This window comes from Anabrus simplex, chromosome 4, assembly GCF_040414725.1.
Source record: "Anabrus simplex isolate iqAnaSimp1 chromosome 4, ASM4041472v1, whole genome shotgun sequence".
In the NCBI taxonomy this organism is placed as follows: domain Eukaryota; kingdom Metazoa; phylum Arthropoda; class Insecta; order Orthoptera; family Tettigoniidae; genus Anabrus; species Anabrus simplex.
Genome location: NC_090268.1, coordinates 35,003,015 through 35,023,701, shown reverse-complemented (window position 1 = coordinate 35,023,701; position 20,687 = coordinate 35,003,015). Strand labels below are relative to the sequence as shown.

At 39.9% G+C, this 20,687-nt stretch overlaps 1 protein-coding gene across 2 annotated transcripts in view; it reads left to right on the top strand.

Annotated features, from left to right (window-relative positions):
- Positions 1-20,687, top strand: part of Alr (Evr1_Alr domain-containing protein Alr) — a 156,501-nt gene that overhangs the window by 41,041 nt on the left and 94,773 nt on the right. For both annotated transcript variants that reach the window (XR_010859771.2, XM_067145038.2), the window contains exon 3: positions 8,672-8,819. Coding sequence is in view for 1 of the 2 variants with exons in the window: in XM_067145038.2 (XP_067001139.1) it covers positions 8,672-8,819 (148 nt within the window). In the remaining variant the exon portion in view is untranslated. The remainder of the gene's footprint in view (positions 1-8,671; positions 8,820-20,687) is intronic.

Below are 20,687 nucleotides of genomic sequence, written 5' to 3'. Positions count from 1 at the left end.
ATAGATTCCTTCCATTCCTTTGGTATTACACTATTATTTATGACATAGTCAAAGAGAAATTTTAAATAAGGCACTATGTACCACCCCATTGTCTTTAATACCTCCCCAGTAATTTGATCACTTCCTGCTGCTTTTCCTTGCTGAAGCAGTTGGATTTCTCTGAAAATATCTTCATTTGTGAATGAGAAGCTTCTTGTTTCCCTATGTGTCTCTCCCTCTCTATCTTCCGTTTCGGTTTCCAACTCCTGACAATCTTCTACTGAATCTCTGAAATCCCTACTAAATAGGTTTGCTTTCTCAGTATCTGTTAAATAGTGTTCACCCCCTTCTCCCACCATTGTAGGAATTTGGATTTCTTTTCCTTTTTGATTCCTGATATATGAATACAGCTTTTCCCTTTGTGGTCATTACCCTCTTGAGATTTGCCATTCATATATTTCTCCTTTGCTTCCTTTTTCACTCTATTCAGTTCCTTCATTAGCTGTTTTCTAGTTTCTCTACTCTCCCTACCCTCTTTGATTTTCCTGTTTACTATTCTACATTTTCTTTTTAATTTTCTTATTTCTTAACAGGTACAAATCTCTTCTCTCCTTCCCAAATGATTCCTTTAAATTTGGCCCAAAGTGTATCCACATTACTCCCTTCACTTATCCAACAACTGAATTGTGATTTAAGGTAAGTCCCAAATTCATAAACTTCAGTTTTTCTGTAAAATTTCTTGTCTTGTGTGTCCCTCTTATTAAGCCTTTTTGGTACCAGTCCTACATCCATTATTACAGCCTTATGGTCACCTATTCCTTCAATTACCTCAGTTTTATCAACAATTTCCCATGGTTTAACCAAGAATACATCTAGTAAGTTATTGAGATGTGTCGGTTCTTGTACTACTTGTGTATATCCTCCCTCCCAAATTAACTTATTTGACAGTTTCTGTTCATGGGCTTCACTTGCAGCGCCATTCCATTCAATTTCAGGCAAGTTTAGATCTCCCCCAATTATTATCTAATCACAGACGACTTGGCTATGAACATGGACATTCTCATGGTTTTCGATTTGGACAGTTATTTAAAGTTAAAAATTTCATTGTTCCGAATTGAAGAATATAACAATTAAAATTGAAATAATTGATAAGGAGATTCCACCTATTCAATACCAAAAAATAAGAAATGTAGTGAATTACATTCTCATTTAATAATAATTAGAAATGGTACCGGTTTCGACCCTAGTCCAGGTCATCATCAGCCGATTAAGAAATGGAAAACAATGCATAGGATCAGTAGAAGAGGCAATATGAAAAGGAAATGAACAGGGGTAGACACTGTAAAACTTAGAAGTAAAATACAAGTCATTCAAAAGAAAGATAGTGCGCAATTCTCTTAGTGGCAGCAAGGTACACGCAGCGCTAGGCAAAGTTCCACAATGATTACGAATAGCGGAGAACTGTTCAAAGCCAGTTATTTAAACACTGTTAGGCATAAAGTCACATCACAGACGAACACATACAAAGGTCCATATTCGTGTAGGAGTTGAAGACGAGCAGATTTATTGAAGCAACTTGCCAGCTCCCGATGATTAGCGCGACACATTCAATATCAGGCACTGTGGTTTCAAACGCCAAAGTAAAATGGAGAATAGCTTGACGATCCAGTTATTTTACTTGGTTGCGGGAGAGTAAACAGTGTTTTTTTCCCGTCAACTGTTCTAAGAATTCTATAGAAGCACATTTACTTACTCAATTATATTGAATTGTATTATATTTATCTATATACTTACTCTCCCGCAATCAAGGAAAATAACTGGGTCGTCAAGCTATTCTCCATTTTACTTTGGCGTTTGAAACCACAGTGCCTGATATTGAATGTGTCGCGCTGATCATCGGGAGCTGGCAAGTTGCTTCAATAAATCTGCTCGTCTTCAACTCCTACATGAATATGGACCTTTGTATGTGTTCGTCTGTGATGTGACTTTATGCCTAACAGTGTTTAAATAACTGGCTTTGAACAGTTCTCCGCTATTCGTAATCATTGTGGAACTTTGCCTAGCGCTGCGTGTACCTTGCTGCCGCTAAGAGAATTGCGCACTATCTTTCTTTTAAATGACTTGTATTTTACTTCTTCTAAGTTTTGCAGTGTCTACCCCTGTTCATTTCCTTTTCATATTGCCTCTTCTACTGATCCTATGCATTGTTTTCCATTTCTTAATCGGCTGATGATGACCTGGACTAGGGTCGAAATCGGTACCATTTCTAATTATTATTAAATGAGAATGTAATTCACTACATTTCTTATTTTTTGGTATTGAATAGGTGGAATCTCCTTATCAATTATTTCAATTTTAATTGGACAGTTATTAGTAGGCTGTGTACCTGATCTTGTTATATTTTGTTATGTTTGTTATATTTTATTATGAAAGTTTAAGTTTGTTAAACAGTCTGTTGACAGTGCAAGTGAAATTTGCTCAGTGTAGCTGTATCTTGTGCTTTGTGAATGAATAAATAAATAAATAAATCGTTCATTATTTTAAATCCTTGCCTTTGCCTTTAAACTTAATGATTTTATTCATCTGAATTAAATTCAAAAAGAAAAGAAAACCAAAATCTTGTCATTACGTTACTATAACTTCAATAATATTTCATTAAATACAGAACCAACAAATCGACAAAAGGCAACGCTGAAATAATCTGGATCACTGTGAAGAACACATGACCAGATTAAAACACATTCACAATTGACGTTAGAAAATATTGCGAACTACCACATTCACACAAATCATTCACACCATGGTTACACGAAAATTTATGTACATTATTTACAGTCAAATCCTGGGCATATTTTTATCATTGCATGATTTTTACACATGGTCAGGTCAGTGAAATCGCATGGATGACCAGAGGTTAATTAAACACACTTGATTTAGCATGTGGTATGTGATTGAATTAGAGTATCACTTTTACAGAGTGAATTATTCACGTACGACGCCGATTCGTTCTAATTTACATACCTACTACGCTGGCGTAGCAGGGGGAGAGGTGATACTCCCACGTGACGTGTCCCAGGTGGCGGATGGGGGGGTCCTAACCGGCTTGCCGGCGGACTTGAGGGAAATAAAATACCTCTCGCGGACCAAACACACAACCCCCTTTGGGTGGGGGACGCAGACAAAGAATAAACCCACGGTATCCCCTGGCTGTCTTAAGGGGCGACCAAGGGATGATTGTATTAGAACCATGAAACTACTTGTGATTAATACCACCACGCAGGGAACACCATGGGTCGCTTTTACTTGTGCGTAGTAACACTATATTAGGTGCCAAATAGGTTTGTAATTAGTAGCACACAGGAGCACCGTCCGGTCGGCTTTTGCAGTACCTGTGATTAGTACCACCGTATGAAGAAGACCATTGGATGATAGCTACCATGGTTCTGCATTGCCTATGATTAGTACCCACTATATGAGGAACACCACAGGATAGTGCAGGTCCCTGTGGTTAGTAATGTTATGTGATGAACACCATAGGTTTGCTTTGCCTGTAAATGGCATCACAATGTGAGAAACACCATAGGTCTGTAGTATATGTCGAATATCATAACCTGTGAGTAGTACCATAATGTGTGGAATACCGCGAGTCTCTGCTACTTTCAACATGACAAATACCATGGTTTTACTTTCCTAGCGGTAAGTACCGTTATGAGGGACCAATAACTTGGATTTTGGACCCCCTTTAGGCTGCAAGCATCATCGATTCAGTGTTATGCTAATAGCAGCAGTCCCTTGGTCAGTAATACGTCAGTTTCAGTGAATGTAAGGCATTGCGGGTTGCATCCACTGATTGTTTAAAATTCATATCCATCCATTCATTCATTGTTCTCACGTTTTGAATTCTCGTCAGTGGAGGATTTTGGACTTTTAATTTGTCATTCCATTTCGTCTCATTTCGTACCATTAGGGGCTGATGACCTCGATGTTAAGTCTCTTTAAACAACAAGCATCATCACCATCATCATCAGTCCTAATTTTAGAGTATTATTTGAAGATCTGATAGAAAACAATAATTACCATCAGGTCAGTCATCTCAAATCACTAGCACGTGGTCGGTGAGCCTCGCTTAATTATTTTTATTCTTACACATTAAAAATGTGCCCAAAATGTGCTCCAAATTATAGAGCACATTAAATAATTTATTGAAGAATAATCCATCACTATTTATGGCTTACGACTGTTAAATCAATGTTTAACCTGATCTTGTAATTTAAACTTATTATTTATTATTATTATTAATACATCTATCAGCAATCTCAAAATTAACTTGAAAACAGATGACACAATTCTAAAGAATTATTGGACGATGCACAGATGAAACTCGGTTAACTCTAATCACTGGAATCACAGTACCTCAAAATATCAAATCCTAGTCTAAATCAAATATTAAACGGGAGGTCAATTATTTTTAAGTATAGATCTGCAACTGAAAAATCATTCAGAAGATCAACTACATTCAACTACTCAGAGTACAAAATATCGTTCACACATGTAACTAATGTAACTTGCCACCATCAAGAATGGAAGTTTGAAAATATATCTAAATACTGCAAATTTTAATAGAACTACTTGCTAGAGAAGAAAGATCATCTAGTTTCTACACAGATTGATAGAGGTATTACAATAAAATAGCACTCAAATTTTATGATGAGGTTCGATTCCTGGTCGACGTCTTCACCGTTCCAGCGGCTCCATCACGTGCACCTTCCCAATGCTAGAATCGCCTTACATGTTTAGCAATTCATGATGGCACAGGAGTTGACATCCCACGATGAAAGTGATGTTCCTCTTGATATAGCTGGATACATCTTGAGGTTGACAGCGATAGCCGATGAATTGAATCTTCTCCTCTTGCAGGTTGAATTTTAGCTGTAACTAACACAATCAGTATTAAAGAGTGCACAACCCATTCAAAACTGTAGTGAAGCATTGAATATTACACTTAACTTATATTTGAAGCTTGAAATACACCACACGGTAATGTTCAGCTATTGCAAGTTAAGATAGCAACGTAGGCTGCTGTCTGTAAGAATTTAGCCTCGCTAAATAAGACGTAGTCCAGGTTGAAATCAGCTGTCTGAACGACGAAGTTATAAGGGAATAAGAAAATGTGTGCTCGAAGTCTTACAGTTTCAGCTCGGGGGTGTGCCGCTTTTGAGGAAGGTTACTGGTTTGTAAGTGGCTGAGACTATTCTGGAACTATGTAGAGGTAATCGCTCTTCCGCACATGCGCGGAGCATTCCTCGAGAAACCTGTTGGCCACATGACCTTCCCTCTGCTTTGATCGACGTGTCTGGCGATCAATACTTTGCTCTTGCTGCGAACTTGTCAATCCAGTTTATACACACCGAAACAGCTCGCTGATGACAGAATCTCACCCTTGTTTTCTAATAAAATACTTGAGACTAGCTTGTAGATTTGTGCTTTAAATTAACCAGATTTGACGGGGTCAGTATAGTGGCAGAGATGTGGAAATACACAGACGAACAGTCCCTGAGAGCATCCACTAGATCTGAAAAGATATATGGACAACAGAGACCTTATCGGAAGGATTGATTTCAGCTGTGATACACACACTCTGCAAGAAGGGAAGCAAGACAGACCTCCGTAATTACAGAGGTATCTCATTATTACAGGTCACTTACAAGATTTTTTCTGCAGCCCTGTTAGCCAGAGTTACCAGCCAGCAACACTCTCAATTAGGTGAATATCAGGCCTGCTTCCAGGCTAATAGATCTTGCCCAGAGCAGATTCAAAATCTCAAGACCATCATTACCTATAAGTGTCGAAGTAGACATCCCTGGGTAGTTGTCTTAGTAGATTTTCAGAAAGCATATGACTCGGTGGACGGAGAGACCCTTTTCTTCACCCTGCAGGAACTTGATCTTGATGAGAAGACCTTAAAATTAGTCGAGGCCACCTTGAAAGACACCACTTCTAAAGTCAAGTTCAGAGGTGAACTATCTGAGAGCTTCTCCGCCTCAGCACAGGAGTCAGGCAGAGATATGGACACTCTTGCATGCTCCACAACTGCATCGTGGAGAAGATCGTAATGGAATGGACAGCACTATTACCATCAGGAGCAGGACTTGAAGCTAGGGTACAAGAAAGACAATCTTAATGTCTCATGCCTAGCGTTTGCTGACTATTTCACCATACTAACAGATAGAGGAGGCCACCCACCACCTTCATATTGTAGCAGCTAGGGCTGGCTTGAAGATCAACATCAGGAAGACTGAATTCATGACCAATATCATGGAAGTCCCTACCACAATACCACTAGAAGACACCAGCATCAGAAAGGTGCTGGCGGTCATGTACCGAGAACAGTGGATATCTGCAAACCAGAGTGAGAACCTAGCCATAGACACCAGGTGCACCAAGTTTGAGATGGCTTACCACTGTTGCTGAAGCATCTACGCATCAAAGTACCTCTCCAAGAGCCTCAAACTGGGGCACTATAATGTGGTAGTAAAACCACCTGATCTCTGTGCCTCTTGAGTGTCTCGTGATGACCTAAAAAGGCCCTCTGAGGAAACTAGAAGTCGAAAGAAAGGAAGATCCTGAGGAGAATACTGGGACCCATAAGAGAAGAGGGAGGCACCTACAGAATTCGAACATCAGAAAGACATCATTACTTGTACAAGAAAAAGGTGTTTGATCTTCTATGGGCACCTAACCCGCTTGAACCTCTGTAGACGTACCAACAGGATTTTTGCTGTGGCAGGTAGAGGGAAGGCATCCAGGAACAAGTTGATCGCTTCGTTCAATTCGGATCTGGAACAACTGGGAATCCGACATGAGTCGATACATGACCGTCCATGGTTTCGGTTAGCTATCCAGCAAAGATTTCCAATGTCACTTATGAGAAGGAAGAATACAGGAACCAGCAGACAGAGGAAAGAAAGCTGGCTCACAGCCAGAAAATGGAGTACTAGAAGAGCAGAAAACAGAAGGCCCAAGTGGATGAAAAGATAATATGAGCCCCATGGTCCTCAGAAGGCCCAAATGACTAAGAAGATGTAGGCCTAATATGGTATGAAATATTTAAAATATATACAGTAGCATTAAAATTAAATATAATGATCATACTAACCTAATTCATAAACATTTTAAGTTTTCAGACAGATACAGAGCAAAAATACATAATTAGGCCTACACAAGAATCCAGACTGTGACTCCTGTGAAAATGTTTGAGCAACTTGTTAAAATTGTTTTTAAGCTTGGCATCAGTACTGGTTCTTATATCGATTGCCATTTCTTGAAGGAATATTCAGGGAACATACCTTGTTGGTTAGCCTTGGATAATGACTGAATGGTTTAGTAAATGGTCCTAAGTATTAGTAATAGTTATGAATAAAAGGGTGTATGTTCTACATATTGTTAAATTGTGGCCCTTCCAGTTCTACTGATAGTTATTGTTTTTACATACCACTAACTACTTTTGATGGTTTTTGGAGACACCTACATTCTACTGTTGATCCTTAAATCATCTGATTAAAAATCTCCCTTGGATTATATGGCAGACCAACATTCTGCTCTCATGGCTTTTACCTTGCCTTATATCTACTGAAATCCCTTGAGATGAGCTCTCTTCATATCTACAAATTCATAATGAGTAAATGGTTCAACATGACAAGTGGAAACAAACTGAGAGTACGAAACCATTCCATTCTTGATTAATTCAAGTGATACATAAAGTACATTCAGTTACATGCTTAAGATGGGAATGGTAGGGATTCAAAGCTAACATTACTTCATCAGACCATGAGCTTAAATCTTGGTCAGTTCATTTAGATGTGCTAGATTATGTAATTTTCTCTTGAAGTACATAAATGGTGGCACTAATTCAATTTAAAATTGTAACCATTGAGATCATCTGCCTAATGATGACACGTACCCTTACACTATATTTTACCTCTCGATTCTAGTGGATGAGCTGAATAATTAGGGGTTACTGTAATTTGCATCACTGGGAACATACTATATGTAGATGCCTTTGCTGGCAAGACCTAGTGTTTATAGTGCACTATGTTTTGTGGTATGGGCTAGAACAATTTTGTTACTTTCATTGATCTGTCTGTGAACCTTGGCTTTGATAATATGAAAGTAACTGAGGTATGAGCAGTGCTAGTAATGCTATTCCTTACGCAGCGAGTCCGTGCTATGAATGGTGTAAAAATGTTGCTCATAATGTCGGTTGTTTTATGCATTTCAGTGGGCTTGGCAGACTGATTATGTAATAGCAACTTCTGGCTTAGTGAGGAAAGCAACAGTAAACTACCTCACTCCTCGTTTCCGTAGTACGCCTCTTCAGTGATGCCTAGGCCATCTATGACAGCTAATGGTGGAGCTGTTGGGGATCCAACCATCCTTCTGGCTGTGGACGGAGCACACACACTCTATATGTAGAGTCAAGGGAAGAAAAAATGACTCGGAAATTCCTTATCTATAAATCATTTGAATGCACCACAGGAACTTCGTTTTTGCCCACATTGACGAAAGTTTTCATATTTGCTGGATATCTGCATAGTTCACTGTTGTGCTTAGTTGCGGATATAATCTGTATAACATTTTGCTATGTAGAAACTGGGCGTTGAATCTAATTGCTTTGTTTGACGGTATGTTTCAGGTCGGCACACATGGAGTTTTCTTCATACAATGGCAGCTTACTACCCAGAAAGCCCCTCTTCAGAGCAGAAAAAGAATATGAAACAGTTTTTTAGTATATTTTCACAGTTTTATCCTTGTGAACACTGTGCTGAGGATTTAAGAAATCAGTGAGTGCATTTCAGATTACTGTTGTATTATTTAGGGATAATATTCATCCTTTGAATAAATTTCATTTGTAGAATAGTCTTAATGTTAGGCATGATTTATGGATCCACTTTTCAATACAAATGGTTAGGAAAATTGATTTAGTTTGGGCCATCAGTCCATAGACTGGTTTGATGCAGTTCATGCTTTCCCAACCTGTGTTATCCATCTCTACATTCTGTAACTATTCCATCCTATATATCTGTGTTTTATATTCATGTCTTGGCCTCTCTCTGCCATTCTTAAAAGTGACTGAATAAGTCTTGTGCATCTCAGTGTCTTATAGGGCATGGTAGCCAAATAGAAGAGCAAGTACTCTGCACTCAATCCAGGTCTGATTGGAAATGTGTTTCACAGTTGTTATTTTGATGGAGAGCCTGTCCAGACATATTGCCATGGAACACTTAGACCTGGCTCATGAAGTGCTCAGAGCAGGATTATAGGCTTTTTTCATATCGTGACACTGTTATAGTTTAGACCTTACTGCTTGTAATGGCAGTAGTGTGATAACTTCCAAACAGTTACCTAGATGTACTTCCTCTTGAAACAAAAATCGCTACCACCTGTGTCACTTCAGAGGGGATGTGATAGCTTAAATACAATATGAAGCTTTGCTATAATATGCTGTATAAGCATGTTTGAGAAATGCATTGTTAATTTAGATCTATGTAAAATTTGCATACTTCAGTACCGTGGTTATATACAGAAAGCAGTGTTGCCTAGCAAGAATGTGATCAGTATTCACGTAATGAACCATCACATTACAAATTTTCTGAGTAACTTATATTTTTTTTATGTACTATACCTATACTGATTACAATGGAACCTTGATTACCCATTCCCGGAAACTATGTTTTCCTGGATTATTCGTTTAAATTATGTAGTCCCGCGAGCATCCTAATCAAGTTGCGTTGTAAAAATCCCTCATTATATGTCCCTCGAAGAAGCGGTTTCCCAGATCAACCATCCAGAAATTTCAGTCCCATCAATGCTAAATCCTCGATCAAGTGTTTTTAAAGAAACTGTATCTCACAACAGGACAGCTATGGCATACTTATGGATCTTGGCGTTAACGCCCCACCATTGCGATAATTAGAGCAAGTACCGTACGGGAAAAGCGATTGATGGTGAACTTGCAAAAGGGACCATCTTAACATCGCATTCGGGCGGTATTGTTTAGAGAATCCTCGGAAATCATAAAGCAGAGTGTGGCCATAACAATTGGAAGGAGGCAGAGTGAATGTTGACAGCTCTACTTGAAGTTGGGAATGAATTTCCTCAAATGCTTGTATTTATAAAATGTCCACATTATGTCCAGGGTTAGATGTTTTTATTTTTAATTTTTTTCAATTGTATCACCGAACAGGATTTCAGCACTTTCCACAAGGCACTGTATAGTCACTGGTCTTTCAGGCAGGAATCAATACTGCTCGTTAACACAAATCTAGTATTTTAATATTATCGTATACGATTGTTACCAATATAAATGGTCCGTTATTGGACGTTATAAATTCTCCTGCTAACTCATTCCTGGTTGCCAGCGTTTCGCCCCCCTGTGCTAAATTGGGCTCATCAGTTGGTACTTTGCACACCCACCAAGACGCATGGCTAATGCATACCGTGAAGGCCACTGCGTAGGCTACATGGAGCCACTGGCAGTGCCAATGCATTATGAGAGACATTGACTCATTACCAGAAATGATGCCTGCTTAGCCATCAGATGACATAGATGTTGATTCCCATAGGGACCTGAAATATTTGTCCCGAATGAGTAAATAAATAACACCAATATAAATGGTCCGTTTTTGGACATTATAAATTTTTCGGCTAACTCATTCCTGGTTGCCAGCGTTTCGCCCCCGTGTGCTAAGTTGGGCTCATCAGTTGGTACTTAGCACACCCACGAAGATACATGGCTAGTGCATACCGTGGAGGCCACTGCGTAGGCTACATGGAGCCACCGGCAGTGCCAGTGCATTATGAGAGACATCGACTCATTACTAAAAATTGATGCCTGCTTGGCCATCAGATGACAGATGTTGATTGGCATAGCAAACCTGAAATATTTGTCCTGAATGAGTAAATTTATAATACCAATATAAATGGTCAGTTATTGGACATTATGAATTTTCCTGCTAACTCATTCCTGGTTACCATGTTTCGCCCCCGTCTGCTAAGTTGGGCTCATCAGTTGGTACTTAGCACACCCACCAAGACGCATGGCTAGTGCATACCGTGGAGGCCACTGTCATACAGTTATGTTGTTGAGACCAGAACAGATGTTGCACCTTGCATACATAAAGCCCTGGGAGGTCTTGGGATTGCGTATTACTGTTTTGGTCCTACATAAGACTGAGTATTTTACGTTTTTGTGTTAAAAAGTCATGAAAACTGCAGTCATTTCATTTGTGCATATTACATTTAAAAAGTAGTATCATTTCCCACTTGTACTGACTTATGCAGCGAGTGCATTTTCCGGCCAAGCTCAAGGTCACGAATAACGATAATTTCTGAAGTTTTGATGGTTTTCTTTTCTTTCGAATTTGATAGCGACTAGTGACGGGCAAAACTGAGTATAATGCATTTGAGAACTTTTGAGAATCGATGCTTACATTCGAAACCATATTCTCGATTCCAACATAATATTTAAAAGTCAATGTAAATAATAATAATAATAATAATAATAATAATAATAATAATAATAATAATGTTATTGATTGTCTGATCTTTCGATCGAAACATTTCTGACCAAGATCAGGCTTTACAATTCCAGATGTGATCTGGAAAGGTGATTAATGAAGTATGAATTGGTGATGAATGAAGTGCTACAAGTTCATCCTAGTTGTTCAGGTCGGAGAGGATGAAAAAGTTCTGGGAGAAGAAGAAGAAGAAATTAACTCAAATGTATTGATTTCAGTGCTCCAATGTGGGCGTAAAATATGTAAATAATAATAAATAAATAATAATGTTATTGGCTTTACATCCCACTAACTACTTTTATGGTCTTCGGAGATGCCGAAGTGCTGGAATTTTGCCCCACAGGAGTTCTTTTACGTGCCAGTAAATCTACCGACACAAGGCTGACGTATTTGAGCACCTTCAAATACCACCGGACTGAGCCAGGATCGAACCTGCCAAGTTGGGGTCAGAAGGCCAGTGCCTCAACCGTCTGAGCCACTCAGCCCAATGAAAGGTCGATGTAAACCTAATTTGCGTGGTAAAAGATTTCCAGAAACTGACTACGAACAGTACACCAGTGGACAAATTACAATGGAAGATTAAGAAAAGGGATTTTGCCATCATGTTGGGCGCTTTTGTATCTAATGTGCTTTATTTTATTAGATTAGAGGATTTAAAAACTACTTGTTGTTGATTGTTGTTTGGCTTGGCGTTATTAGATTTTTCGAAGAGTTTGGCTGATCAAAGTTGCTGAAGTGAAAGTTTTCATGGGAAACTGAGTATAAAGTATCAAGATTCTAACTCGCGTACCAGTAATTGATGTTCGCAGCTGCCTCCACGGTCTATCAGGTGTATGCATAAGTCTTTTCCGGTTTCACTAAGAGATGGCACCAGCGAACAGTATGTAGCATATGAATATGCCAGTGATGGCGACCAGTGCTTAGTAGCGTGTGTTTCAGTCTCCAGGTTTATCAGTGATTTGAAGGTGTAAGATCGGCATTTACGTGTGGAACTTTCAACTAAGTGATAAGTAAAACTACCGTGCTACGAACAGCCAGTTCAAAGTGTATCACAAGTAATTAAGAACATAATCCTTCTTGTAAACAGCCATGCCAGGGAAAGGAAAGGTAGTAACAACGGACAGCCCACTGAAGCGCGCCCTACAGGAAGCTCTGAGAGACAAGGAAACACTCGCCACGCTAGCAAACATCATACAAGACCAGGTAGCCAGGGCCGTTATAGACCAACTTAAAGCTACGATAGATTTTAATACGAAAGTAATCGAGGAGATGAGGGAAGCGCTCGAAGCCAGAGACAAGACAATATCAGACCTCAGGGAGCAGCTCGAAACTAAAACCGATGCTCTCGAACAATATCAACGGCGGCAATCACTGCGTGTGTTCGGGGTGCGGGAATCGAGTGGTGAGGACACGGACAAAATTGTCATTGAGCTAGCTGACAGTATTGGAGTACATTTAACGCACGAGGACATAGACAGAACTCACAGGGTAGGCAAGATAAGTACAGATAAGCCGCGTCCGATAATAGTGAAGTTCGTGTCGTACCGCAAACGGAACGAACTATTCAAATCTAAAAAGAAACTGAAAGGAACGGGCAAAACAATTAGAGAAGACCTCACGTCAATCAGGATGAAACTGTTGCAAGAAGCGATCACTAGATTTTCTGTGTCCAATTGTTGGACAATAGACGGTACGATTATTGTGAAACACAATGGTGTGAAATATCGTGTGTCGAGCCGAGCGGAACTGGACAGGATCAAATAAACCGACAGACTGAAACTAACATGACACTACACATTTTACAGTTTTAACTAACTTAGACACTAGACTTTTAATTACTAGACTATAATTACTATTCAAACTATTACTTTTAGATTATATCTTCATTAGATTTACATATAATAACTAGGCAAGATAGCGTACAGGTTGGCAACTCAAAGCGAGAGTGCTGAACATGCTTCTATTTTCGGCAAGGTTACTGGTGGTCAGCTGAGCGGAATCTCCGCTCCCATACCTACACAGCCCCCTAGTACTAATCCGCTTACAAATGCTTTTAACAACTTTCCAAATTCCTTACAGGTAGTACATGCTAACGTTCAAAGTCTAATTCCTCACTTTCACGAACTCTGTAACATTATTGCTAATGTCAACCCTCACATCGTCATGAACGGAGAAACCTGGATGAAACCGTGGTTGTCAGATTCTCTTGTCCACATCGAAAATTATACCTTGATCCGAAATGATCGCACAGGTAAAGCCGGCGGCGGAGTAGCTATGTATATTAGGAACGACTTAAAATATAAAATAATTTACAAAACAACTAGTGAATACTGCGCAAGGCCCGAGTTCATGTTCATTGAAATTGAGGCTTTAGGTGTAAAGTGCTTACTGAGTGTTGTGTATCGCCCACCAAAGATTGGATACATCACCGACCTTGAAGACATCTTACTTGACCTCCTACCCAGGTATGAGCATGTTTTATTACTAGGAGACCTCAATACTGACATCTTTAACGACAAAATGACTGAGACTAAACAACTAATCAACATATTTAAATCTTGTAACATGACGATTTTGCCACTTAAACCAACACATCACACAGCCACGTCACATACATTACTGGACTTAATTGTGACGAATAACCCTGACAGAGTACTGACCCACGGGCAAATGTCTGCTTGCGGACTATCCAATCACGACTTAATTTATTTAGCTTATTCACTTAAATGCCCCAAGTACAGACCTAAATTAATTACATTCAGAGATCTAAAACGTATAAATAACGAAGCCCTATTAGAAGATGCTGCAAACATACCTTGGCATAATGTCCATATTTTAGACAATATAGATGATAAAGTGGAGTTCTTAAACACACAACTGCTAGCTCTCCTTAATAAACACGCGCCAAAACGCACTGCTCGTGTAACACGCCCTGCGGCTCCATGGATGACGCAGGAAATACGAGACTTAATGACAGAGAGAGACAAAGCTTTCAGAAAATTTAAAACTAGCCAAATACCAAACGATTTTGACCTGTACAAGACCCTTCGTAACAGAACCACACAGGCCGTAAGGAATGCTAAAATAAGACACTCACAGAACATTTTGCTAACCCGAAACACGACAACAATCTGGAAAACAGTTAAAAAAATGGGCATAGGCGGAAATAAAATACATACTGCTGACGTTAAAATATCACTGGATGATTTAAACCAATACTTACTACAAGACCCGTTAACATTGACGAGACAACAAAAGAACAGACGATTAACAAAATTCTATACAATGGCAATACTAACAATGGAGGAGAACAGTTATATTTTTCCCTCGTAACTCCTGCAGAAGTAAGACAAATTGCACGATCAATAAAGACAACTGCGACAGGATGTGACGAGATTGTTCCACAGTTACTGTTAAAAACTCTAGATGTAATCCTACCAACTCTAACCCACATCATAAATACCTCACTTATAACCGGCATATTCCCTTCCCTTTGGAAATATGCAATTGTTCGCCCCCTCCCCAAGACCAACAATCCCGTGGAACCCAAAGACTATCGATCCATTTGCATTTTACCATTTCTGTCCAAAATTTTGGAGAAAATAGTTCACAGACAAATAACCGCATATTTAAATAACAATATGCTTCTTGACAAATACCAGTCTGGTTTTAGAAGCAATCATAGCACAACTACTGCACTGCTTAAAGTTACAAATGACATAGGAGTAGCTATGGATAAGGGAGAAATTACTGTTTTAACTCTTCTAGACCTTAGTAAGGCCTTTGACTGCGTTGACACGGACATACTAATAGCAAAATTACGTGCTCTTAATTTCTCACAAAGCACACTATCCTGGATGTATTCCTATCTCTCTGATCGCCGGCAGTGTGTATCTACAGGTGAAAATTTCTCTTCATGGCAATCTATAGAGACTGGAATACAACAGGGGTCAGTGCTAGCACCACTCCTATTTTCGATCTTCATTTCAGGACTAACACAAGTAATTAAACATTGTCAATATCATGTGTACGCAGACGACATACAGATATATACACATGCACACCCTCGTGACTTACCGACTGCAATAAATAATATGAACGACGACCTAGGAAGAATATGTAGGTGGACCGATGACCATGCACTAAAGATCAATGCCCAAAAATCACAGTGTATTCTTTTAGCTACCCAAAAAACCCACGCACGACTTACAGACATCCATACCCACTCAGTAACATTAAGAGGCACTCAGTTACAATTCAAAGACACAGTTAAAAACTTAGGGATGATAATGGATAAAAACCTTAGTTGGAACGATCATGTAACAGGTATATGTCAGCAAGTGTTTTATTCCTTACATTCCCTTAAAAAACTCAGAGATTTACTCCCCCAAAATGTAAGAAAACTGCTTATCCAAAGTATGGTAATGCCAATATTCGACTACTGTGACGTAGTATACAGTAACCTGAATGCCTCACTTTCCATCAAGCTCCAAAAGGCACATAACGCATGCGTTCGATTTATTTCAGATATACCAAGGTTTAGCCATATTTCTCCCGCATTTGCTAGGCTTTCATGGCTACGCTTAAGAGAGCGACGAAATTTACACACTCTTTCCCTGTTACATCGTATACTGAACCTTAACACACCTGAATACCTTGCCACACAATTCCATTACCTAGCATCACCTTCTAGTATTCCTACCAGATCATCATCCACCGCAGTACTAAGCATTCCCATTCACCACTCAACTGGCTACAGTAGATCATTTGTAGTCGCCGCCAGCCGAATTTGGAATTCCCTACCTGCTGAAATTAGGAGCGTGTCAAACTACCTCCGCTTTAAGAAACTCTGTCAAACCTGGTTAATAAATAATAATGATTTCTTATAACATAGTAGGATTAGATCATAGTTATGTTTTAGATTAATTAAAACATTTAATTGCTACCTTAAGATATTAAACTGTAGATAATTTAGTGTATATTTAACTCTTCATGTAGGTGTATGTATGGTCGGACAGAATAGCAGGCTTCATAGCCTGAGTCCCGCCATATAAAACAAGACAATAAATAAATAAAATAAATAAATTTGACACATACATTAGTTTGTTCATCTGACATTAACCTTTATATGCTTACAATGTTGTGACTTTTTTATTCCACCTTTTCAATACAGTTGAATTGTATTGAAAAGATGGAATAAAAATTCACAATATTGTAAGCATATTGTAGCAAATTTCAATACGGGTGTAATGATGAGATTCTCTCTCTCTTTCTTAGCATTAATCCCGAGTTGCAGAGTCTGCTGCTTTGCTACATCTCCTCCATTTCAATCTGTCGTTGACATCTTCTGGTGTTAAGCCAACACTGTACATGTTTGCCCTGATGTTGTCTGTCCATCTCTTTGCCGGTCTTCCTCGTGGTCTTGTTCCCTCTGGGTTGATGTCGAGCGCTGTTTTGGCAACTGAGTCGTCCTGTTTTCTCATGACGTGGCCGTACCAGCGGAGACGGGCTTCCCTCACTTTGTCTATGATGGGCGCGACACCAAACCTTTGCCGGACGTCCGTGTTCCTTATGTGATCACATCGGGTCAGCCCCATGGACCATCGAAGCATCTTCATCTGGGTGTAATCATGAGATTAGTTACATGTAATGACATTAACCTACCAACACACACAACTTGAGTCTGCCAAACACTAACGTCTGTGTTGTATTGTTCAGAGATCATATCGACGTTTGTGCCTGAAAAAGAGCATTTGCGGCATGCATTTCTTTTCTTAATCAAAAGAAAAAGGCTGTGGAAGGTCATCGTTTGCTGGTTGAAACATATGGTGAACACACTCCATCGATTAGTACATGTCGACATGGTTTTGACAATTTAAAATGTGGTGATTTCCTTGTCAGAGACAGTGCACGCTCTGGTAGACCGCAAAAGTGCGAAGACAAGCAATTGCAGGTATTACTGGATGATGACCCAACTCAGACTCAACAGCAATTGGCACAAGCATTAAGTGTGTCACAAGAAACAATCAGCATACATTTTACGAGTGATGGGGAAGGTCAGTAAACTCAGTAAATGGGTCACTACCGAGCTCGATAGCTGCAGTCGCTTAAGTGCGGCAAGTATCCAGTATTCGGGAGATAGTAGGTTTAAACCCCACTGTCGGCAGCCCTGAAAATGGTTTTCCGTGGTTTCCCATTTTCACACCAGGCAAATGCTGGGGTGTACCTTAATTAAGGCCACGGCCGCTTCCTTCCCACTCCTAGCCCTTTCCTGTCCCATCGTCGCCGTAAGACCTATCTGTAATACCAATATAATGGTCCGTTATTGGACATTATAAATTTTCCAGCTAACTCATTCTTGGTTTGCCTGCATTTCGCCCTCGTGTGCTAAGTTAGGCTCGTCAGTTGGGACTTAGCACACCACCCAAGACGCAAGGCTAGTGCATACCGTGGAGGCCACTGCATAGGCTATTTGAAGCCACCAGCAGTGCCAATGCACTATGAGAGCTATGTCTCATTTCCAAAAATAGATGCCTGCCTGGCCATCAAATGATGTAGATGTTGATTCCCATAGGGAACCTAAAATATTTGTCCTGAATGAGTAAATTTATAATACCAATATAATGGTCCGTTATTGGACATTATAAATTTTCCAGCTAACTCATTCTTGGTTTGCCTACGTTTCGCCCTCATGTGCTAAGTTAGGCTCGTCAGTTGGGACTTAGCACACCACCCAAGACGCAAGGCTAGTGCATACCGTGGAGGCCACTGCATAGGCTATTTGAAGCCACCAGCAGTGCCAATGCACTATGAGAGCTATGTCTCATTTCCAAAAATGAGACATAGCTCTCATAGCCTTGCGTCTTGGGTGGTGTGCTAAGTCCCAACTGACGAGCCTAACTTAGCACACGAGGGCGAAACGCAGGCAACCAAGAATGAGTTAGCTGGAAAATTTATAATGTCCAATAACGGACCATTATATTGGTATTATAAATTTACTCATTCAGGACAAATATTTTAGGTTCCCTATGGGAATCAACATCTACATCAGACCTATCTGTGTTGGTGCGACGTACAACAAGTAGCAAAAGAAAAAGTAAATGGGTCTCTCACGATTTGAATGAACGGCAAATGGAAAATCATAAAGTCATTTGTGAAATGCTGCTTCAACGCCATGAAAGAAAATAATTTCTGTACCGAATTGTGATGGGTGACGTAAAATGGATTTATTGAAAACCTGAAGCGGAGAAAATCGTGGCTGTCACCTGGCGATTCCGGTCCTTCAAAACCAAGGCCTAATCGCTTCGGCTAGAAGACAATGCTCTGTGTCTGGTGGGACCAGAGCAGTATTCTGTATTTTGATCTCTTGAAGCCCGGCAAAACCGTTAATGCACAATGCTATCACCAACAAATGATTAATTTAAATCACGCATTGATCGAAAGATGAATGGAATGGGCCCGAAGACATGGCAAAGTGATTTTGTTACACGACAATGCGCCATCTCACACAGCAAAAGCAGTGAAGTACGCCTTGATAAGGCTTGCTTGGGACATCTTTCTGCACCCGCTGTACTGCCCCGACCTGGCGCCATCTGACTATTACCTCTTCGCATCAATGGGGCATGCACTTGCAGAGGAGCACTTCAGCAATTTCGAGGAAGTTGGAAAATGGCTCGACAAATTATATGCTGCAAAAGACAAGTAGTTTTTCTGGCATGGTATTCATAACTTACCGGAAAGTTGGGCAAAGTGTGTAGAAGCTGATGGCCAATATTTTGAATAAACAAAAAAATGAATTTAGCTTGGAAATTACACGTTTTCTTTACCACAAAAACTGGCAAAAACTTATGCATATATGTGGTAACTTGCCTGCCTCTCACCCGGAGGGCCTGGGTTCAATTCCTGGTTAATGATATCACCAACCAACTTTCATACCAGTTCTTTCCTGTATTGCGTTTGCCTCAATGTATGGCCAGACTACACTAAGGCCGTAACACTGAAACTTGGCAACACTGTACTGCTACTCCTTGGAGCCTTACTTGTAACATATGGGAAGTTAACCTTCAATTATGTTTTCTTAAATAAAACGTTGATGGAAGTGCAGTTTTCATTGGATACATATAAAACAAGGTGAAAATTAAAATAAATACGTCAATCTATATATGAGATTAAACAAGCATAATGCTACAACTAGAAAAGCAATACAATCCTATGTCCATCAAAATACAATTTTAACATTGGGAATCAACGTACAACATAATCACTCCAGGGTCATCAGTTTTCTTGCCAGAACCAATAGCATCAGCATCATTAACATGTTTTGTGTAGTTTTTGATCAAAATATTTGCAAAATAGGGCAAAGATAGGCAGAAGTTCATCTGGAGGTTTTTTGATATTTGCTTTACGTCGCGCCGACACAGATAGGTCTTATGGCGACAATGGGACAGGAAAGGGCTAGGAGTGGGAAGGAAACGGCCGTGGCCTTAATTAAGGTACAGCCCCAGCATTTGCCTGGTGTGAAAATGGGAAACCACGGAAAACCATTTTCAGGGCTGCCGACAGTGGGGTTCGAACCTACTATCTCCCGAATACTGGATACTGGCCGCAATTAAGCGACTGCAGCTATCGAGCTCGGTCTGGAGGTTTTTCACAATAAGAGCAGCACTCCCTTGTGTCAATTACACTTTGCCTTGTAAGTTGAATCAATACACACTTCTGAAACTTACTCCAAAAGAATGCTACTTCATATTCCTCAGAGATTAAATTCTGCATTAACTTATACAGTGTGAAGCGAAATTCGCGCACTCGGGCGTCGCAGCGCGACTTCTCACATGCCAGCAATAAAAAAATGTCTCTCACAAAAGTTCGTCCTGCGAGTATATCTGGCAGAAAAAGGACGTTGAAGAGTGGCAATCTGGCAACACTGTAAACACATGTAGGGTAACTACCTCTGTCAGCACGTAACAGGCATGCTGTACAGTTGGTGTAGTCGATAGATTTTGGGTTAGCATGCAGGAGGTCGAGGGTTCGATCCTGCGTTAAGGTGCTTTTTTATTTGCTAATTTCCATCGGACTTTAGATACTGTCATACAGTAAGACACCGTTTCTTAGGCCACATGTATCCTACATTTA